Consider the following 7745-nt stretch of genomic DNA (forward strand, 5'->3'; position numbering starts at 1 on the left):
GAGGCCAAGTGGTCTGTGATAAAGTTGGAATGTTAATTTTTCAGAATTGTTTCTCTCTAATTTTGTCAGTGAGTTACCCACAATGTAATTATTACACTGAAATTGATACATCTAGACTGTGCATCTTCAACAGGGGTATCACTCCGAAGGGGCAAAAATTGGTTCTTATAAGGAGGTGGGAAATTGTACTCATTTTATGTATGAAGACTACATACCCATATAGTACATAAACAGATATACAGTATATCTGTGGTATTAAAATTTCATGGGAGGGCGATCAGGAAAAACAAGAGTCTAAAAATGCTCCTTGGCAGGGTGTTAACGAAATAAAGGTGGATAAACCTTGGTCGAGACAATAAGGATGTATTAATCTCACTGGATTATCAGCTACACAGATTTGAACACATGGTGATTCTATATCCTAAGGACACCAGGTCCTCAGCCAAACAAGTTACAAAAGAAACTAATGGAATGAGATTTTGAGTAGGCGTAAAGGGACACAGACCTGTTATCTAGCAGTATTCGCTTATAAATATCAATAGCTTCTTGATAGTGAGAGCGCATATAGTGGATTGAAGCCAGACTGAGTTGATCTTCTGTGATATCCTGGAGATTCTGATGAAAGTTCATCAACTTCTTCTCATCATTAAACTAAAATTGTGAGGGAGAAAAAGACTTATAAAGATTCACATTACAGTACAGTCAGAGAAATCAATACCTTCAGCCGTTTAACTCTCTGTGCTCCCTACTTTCCTTTAGTTTCCTGTCTTCTCCTTTATTTCTCCTTCAGAGGAAGAATGGAAATAGCCTCCGGAGGCATTGCCTTGACAGTGAAAGCCTTTAAGTCACAGCTCATATTAATTACATGACCACCCACTTCCTCTTACATTCTTTTTCTTTTTTATGTCTTTCTTTATATTTTCTCCCTTTCCTTTTTTTTTCTATATCTCTTTATCTTTTTTCATATGCAGTTTATAAGAGAGACATTTAAGTTATAAGGACACAGAAAGGTAGAAAGTAAAAGGATATAAAGAGATAGGATAGGCAAATAGTAATCAAGAGAGCTGGTGTAGCTATACAAATGTGACAAAGTAGACATTGTGCCAAACAGAACTTTTACAGATAAAGAAAGACATTCATAACGAAACTTTTAATCCACTAGACTGACGGAACAAGAATTTCTAGTTAATTATTTTTCACCATTGTTGGTAATGAAAAAAAAGAAAAAGATATTTTAAAAACAAAAAGTGTGAAATAAGAATACCTTGTGAGCCAAGTGAAAGAGGAGGCGGTTTTGAAGTCGGCTTTTTGGAGCTGAAAAAAAAAAAAACTAAGCTGCTTATTACAGAACTCAATTGTCTATGGCACTTAGTCCCATGCAGGAATGACATGAGACTCAGATAAATCTTCCATAATCCTTATCTGCTCCTGATATGTCTCTGCTATATAATATATGTTATTCTAGTCTAGTCTGTACCTGCAGTAGCAGCAACAGTATCGAGAACCAGAAGAAAAACGTTCTCCCTGGTTCTATGACGGTGACTCAGACTACAGCAGTCCACACACACAACCCTTCGCTGTGTTGTTCACTAACCAAAGACTGAAAACAAATAGTTACGGTCATCTCGGCGCGTGAAGGAACCCACTCTCGGTCAGCTGTTCTTTCCAGTATTCCTTGTCAATTCCTTCTGAAATCTCGTTTTCCACAATTACACTGCTATATTTTCTAAAATTCTACCCAGCCCCTACTCCACAGATCTTCTAGCATGATAATCTGCCAAAATGAAACAGGTAGCCAAGCAAAAAGGTTAACACTTTTCAAGTTCGAAATCCCCTTTGCACTCTTGGAGAATTTTCCTAATTCTGGAAACCCAAACTTATATCTCTACGCAAAAAAGTCATATGTTAGTGTATAAAAAAGAAAAACATATATGGAAAGACAGATAGCTACCTTGATCACCTTCTATGTGTCTAACACTGTTCTAGGCACAGGTAAAGTCTAGAAACATGAGATAAAGTAACTTAAAGGCCCTTCTAACTAAATTAGGAAAAATTACATTAGTACATATGAAACAATTTGGGTACAAATCAAGAAAGGCTTCAAGTTCCACATTATGCATGACTTTGAGTATGAAGTCTTTATAAATGTGTATATGTCAGTTAATTCACTAAGAATTCTACCCTGGAATATACTCTTACCTAACAAATTTCCTAACAAACATTCTCTTACCTACATTCTCTATAGTCTTTTGAATTTAATTTGATTCATACTCTAATTATTCTTAATCTTTCTTCTCTTTGTCCTATATGTTTCCCTTTGTCCTACTCTCATTTGCCAATTTGAGTCCAGTTCTCCTAAGATGACTGTTATGACAAGTAAAGCAAAATGAAAGACATTGGAATTTTTCAAACTGAAATTACCTGGCTTCTCACTCAAAAGCAGGAAAAGCAGCCTTAAAATCCACATCCATCAGAGCCTGAATAAATATACCCAACTCCTACCAACATGGTGAATATCCTACTATGATGGGGCTTAAGAAAGAAAGACATCTTCCCCTTTTTCTTCTCTCCTTCTTCTGCCAGAAGCTATAGCTTCTGGGGAGGCAGGCTGGGGAGAGGGAGCAGCACAGGTATTTACTCCCTTTAAACATAAAGTTGTTCAAATCCAAGATTCTTGAGGAGCAAAGCTATTTTTTAGCTTTCTAATGTCAATTGGTTTTTGCTCAACAGAAAAAGTAACCAATTTTTAAATTTCTGAAATGACTCTTACTATTAGTGATGAGTACTAGATATTAAAAGGGCCCATTTTACCTTTAAATCCAGCAGCTTCGGCTTGTTTATACATTCCGAGAAAAAAGTAGGTACAGGCTAGGTTCACCCAGACTTCAGGATTGCAATTTTCCTCTTTTGTTGCATTTTCATATTCCTGAAATTTATGTTAAGCAGTGATCTCCTTTTGACAGTTAAGCAATCGACAGGCCATCTTTCTATAATGGAATAGGATTTCTTTTTTTTTAAGTTTTTAAATTCTATCTATCTATCTATCTATCTATTTTTAATGCCTACAGCACCTGGTATTCTTAGGTGGTCTCCCATCCAAGTACTAACCAGGCCCGACTCTGCTTAGCTTCCAAGATTAGGATTTCTTACTGAGACTGGGCGGCTTCACATTTAGGGAATCCTACATGAGTAACTCTTCTATACTTGTAAGATTAAACACTGGAGCTAAAGCTCAATCCTATCTATGCAAGGCCATTGTCCATATAATCTTACATGTATTTTTTTCTCCTTTAACACTTATATGGGCTAACCATGGAGAGGAAAAGTAACTAATATATTTTATTTTTGCTAACTTAAAAAGACATACAAAAGAGACCTGATTAAAAATGCATAGGTTCAGTGAATTTAAAATCTGATAACCTTAGTATACTACAAATTCCAATTCATTCTAATTGTTTTCTGGCTTTGTTTATTTGGCTTTATATTTTTAAAAGATATATTTTTTCTTTCCAAGGAGCCTTTCTGAGATTCACTGTCAGCTACACTTTCTGTATACTCTTAGTATTTATCAGTCTTTACCAGATGCCTTTGTTTCTTTTTCTTACTACATTTGGGTTACTCCCTTTCTCTTACATCTTCACAAATACTACCAGTCTCTATTCCATCCTTTTCACATCTTCCCTTTTCCTTCACTGATTTTTGTTGCTTTTGTTCTTGATCTTAACTCCTCATTACCTGATCTTGGATCTTAATTATGTAGGTTCTTTAAGTATCCTTAGATTACATTTTGGGAGTAAGAACATATGGGAAATGTTTAAAAAATTTCATTTATGAATTAAAAATTGCTTGACATAACACATCTATAATTTTATTTAGATCTATAATCCTACAGACTGTTCATTAGATAGGTAGCATTGACAATGACCAAGAAAAACAACTTCTAAAACTATACTTGCAAAAATATATATGTTTTACTATGCGCAAAAATAACCAAATAAAATAAAAAGGAACTTCTTTTAAGAAAAGACTCATGAAAATTTTTCTATCAAAATGGTATATTTTTCTTCCCCTGGAGACTTACTTAAGATATATAAATGTTAATACATTGTATAACCTCATTAGTTTATGTCTAAACGCAAAAAATAAACAAGAGATATATACATACTTGAACGTATATAGAAGATTTCTGAAGCAACACATCAAAAAATAGCTAATGGTTTATCCATTAACAAAGAAGTAGAACTGGGGATAGCATACGGGATGACTTTGTTTTCCTTTGTTCCCTTCTATGTTATTTTATCATGAGCATGTATTATTATAATACAAAGCTTCATAACATTTTCAAAGCCCTTCTGTTATGTATATATATATTTTTTTACTAACCTCCAAAGCTCTCTTGTAGTCTCCCAGGTGAAAAGCACAGTATCCAATCCATAAATTAGTATCTTCTTCTTGTTCCCCAACATGACGTTTGAACTTCAGGTTAAAATTTCATTAAAAAAAAAAATAATGAAAAACTTTTAAAAGTAAGCCCTCTGTTTTAAAAACATGCTACATTAAGTGACTGATGAATAATAAGAAATCGTAAGTAATAGAAACTAATAAATACCCAGTTTAATTAAATTTATATCTACAGAACTCAGCACAATTACTTTCTAACTGTCATAGAAATTAATATTTTCAAACATTTCATTTATTTTTCTCACCTCAGCCCAGAAAATATTTAAATGCGATCCTCATAACAATTCTGGATGATGTATAATGAACATGAGAAGTATGTGAAATATTTAGTTCCAAATAACTGAAGGTTAGAGAGATTAAGCAATAAACTCAAGGCCACACAGCCAGGAAGTGTGGTGGCAGGGACTTAACATAATATTTGACTCCAAAGCCCATGTTCTCACCCTCCATGCTCTGCTGCATTCACTCTCATGCTTCAAATCTGTCCTATTAGTACACACATGTATTTACTCATAGATTATAACCGTTCACTGAAGACAAGCCATTAAATCATTCTATGACCCTTGACCAAGCTAACCAGGACTTAGAAGAGTTAAGGATGTTCAGAATACTGGCATCATATATGTCCACTATGAATAAATATATATGAATTCATCACCCCACAAAAGAAAAGTCTTGTTTTGGAGGAAAGGATTGAAATTCTGAAGGTAAAGTCTGAACTACCATGATAAGGTGAGAGTTTTTCATTCCACAGAGTGATAAATCAAAAACATGGGTGAAAAATTAAATAGTGAAACACATTTACAAATATTGCTACAGAACTTTAGGTGCCATAGTTATTACAAGGTGAAGATATCCTTTGGTACCTTCTTGTTTGGGATAACAACTTACTCCTGTAGCTAACTCCATTATATCACAAGTCCTCCTCTCATCAAATGTTATGAACTTAAGTTCAGTGTCTTAAGTCTGAAAAAAAATCTTATTTGAGGTCTCCCTGAATTTGCCGCAGGAATTTAGGAGAGCTCATGAGACTTCCTCATCCCAAACAATGGAAGTTCTCATTTCCACACATCATGGCACTTCTACTGGCTACTTAAAGGCAGTGAGAAATTACACAATAAGGAAAATGTGGTCATTGCCTTAAAGGAAAGAGAGAAGAAAAACAGAGACTGAAAAAATGTAGACATATACCTACCACTCAGTCCACTCACTGATTTACCGAGCTAGATGGTCCTTCTATGTTAACTCCCCACTTTAAAGATGAGAAGGCTGATACAAAAAGTTAAACAATGTGCTCAGTACCGGCGCACTAGGAAGAAGTGTAGGACTATCCGTGGAAGACTAAGAAAGATATATAAAGCTACTTAAAATAGTTATTGCTGATAGATTATCAGTAATATGTCTGGAATAGTGCCCTGGAGAAATGACTGTGGCATAACGTAACCAAGCTTGCTGTCAAACATTATCTCTTCATTCTTTGGTCACCCCTTCATTCTCCTACAGCATGTGCTTCTCACAAAGCACTTTCTCAAAGTGCAGTGTCCTTGAACCATCTACACCAGAAACACTTAGGGTACTTGCCTAAAATGCAGGTTCCTAAGTATCGCTGAAGACTTATCCTGTAAATAATCAGAATCCCTAAGGCAGAAGCCCAGGAATATACATTTTAATAAGCACTGCAGGTAATTCTGATGGATATTAAAAGTTGAGTACTACTGCCACATAGGTCGAAATATTTTCTGAAGATATACTATTTTATACAATAAGCATGAAGCATAGTAGATTTAAGTTTGATCAAACTTTTATAATACATAATAGGTATAAATCATAAATTGGTCAGGGGTTGGGATAAATAATGTGTGAACTGTTGCTGCATTAAATGACCCTCCATATTTTTAGGTTGGATTCACCATCAGAGGGACTAGACATAATTTAAAATGTCCCTCAATAAATAAATCTATCTTTTTTAGTTCATCTTTAATCAGATTTACAGTTAAGTCTGGAACCTGTAATCTGTGCCTGGCTAGATTTACAGGAAGCCTCAGAATGCACCCTCCTGTTCCAACAGCAGAGCAACCAGCATTCACCCAAACATTCGTCTATATTCTAGTATTCACCTCCTAAGAAGCAACCTTCTTTGGACATTGGACATTACCTCCAATAGGGTAATAGCTCCAGTGAAATCTCTTTGTGAAAGTAGCTCCTCGAGTTTTGGAATCTTCCTACCTTTCTTCTTTCTTTTGTCAGTGTGCGGTAGGTCTCCGCCTACAGCAGGTTTGGCCCTTGAAAGCATCTGTGAAAGAAACAACAGACATCTGTATGAACCAATTCAGATGGTCAGTTTTAAACGATGAGTGACAACTCCGCGATTTATAAGTCAAATCCTTAAAAACGAACCCCAGGAAAGCCTATTCGAACTCTTTTAGTAACACGTATTTTACTAAAAGGGCACTTTTACTGGCTACTTAGAGTACTTAAGCAGGTTCCACCCTGTACTTAAGCTGAACCAAATAGCTACTCTCAACTTCTTTGTCTTCTCCAATTAGAGGGAGGTAAGAGATGCTTTCGTGCAGCTTCGGTCATCTCATCTTTCCCTTGGTCTGCTTTTCATCCCACGCACAACTCGGGTGTGGGGAAATCGAGAAGCAGGAGGGAAGAAAGCTTCAAAGTATTTACAGCTGCATCCCTGTCCCCTGTGGGAAGACGGGGAGGACAGGGAGATAGATCATCCTCCGCTGACACTCCTAGATTTTACCCAGAAGTGTACTGGGAACCTCTAATCTCCAGTCCAGGACTTATTCAAAATTCTCCCTCACTGTTCAGAGCCACTAACCATCTTGGCGTCGGTCCTGTGAGCCCCCTCCGCAGACAGACAGTAAGGGCCTGGCCTCAGCGCTCCTCCGCATCTACAGCTCGCTCCGTCTCCACGGCAACCCCGCGGGGGGCGGAGTGGGGAGCCTGGTCCGTTCCAGAGAAGCGCTCGTGGGAGAACCGGTGCCTTCTGCTCTTTGGTTCCACTCCGCTGCCGCCGCTTCACGAGTGGAAGTTCCTCTCTTGAGAACGTAGTTTTCTGTGCTGAGAGCGAGAGTTTGACTGTATCTCTGTTTATGAGTTTACTTTAGGAAAAAGCGAATTCGAATGGCATTATTTTCAAATATGGTTTCTTGGGAAAGTAATTTTCAAGGACTACTTCCGATTTGGACCGCGTTGGGCTCCATAGCAACCCCCGGGGCTGACTGACACATGATCTACTTCTACTGCGGGTGCCGGAAGGTTAGAAAAAA

General features: G+C 36.9%; 1 protein-coding gene across 1 annotated transcript in view; it reads right to left on the minus strand.

The window, feature by feature from the left end:
- Nucleotides 1–7693, minus strand: part of TTC26 (tetratricopeptide repeat domain 26) — a 37093-nt gene extending 29400 nt beyond the window's left edge. The window contains exons 1-6 of the mRNA XM_006910483.3: nt 7295–7693; nt 6617–6754; nt 4384–4476; nt 2812–2926; nt 1265–1314; nt 506–651 (exon numbers count right to left, since the gene is read on the minus strand). Coding sequence (XP_006910545.1) covers nt 506–651; nt 1265–1314; nt 2812–2926; nt 4384–4476; nt 6617–6754; nt 7295–7297 — 545 coding nt within the window. The 5' untranslated portion in view covers nt 7298–7693. The remainder of the gene's footprint in view (nt 1–505; nt 652–1264; nt 1315–2811; nt 2927–4383; nt 4477–6616; nt 6755–7294) is intronic.
- Between the last annotated feature and the right edge of the window lie 52 nt (nt 7694–7745).

This window comes from Pteropus alecto, unplaced genomic scaffold (assembly GCF_000325575.1).
Source record: "Pteropus alecto unplaced genomic scaffold, ASM32557v1 scaffold22, whole genome shotgun sequence".
Lineage (NCBI taxonomy): Eukaryota > Metazoa > Chordata > Mammalia > Chiroptera > Pteropodidae > Pteropus > Pteropus alecto.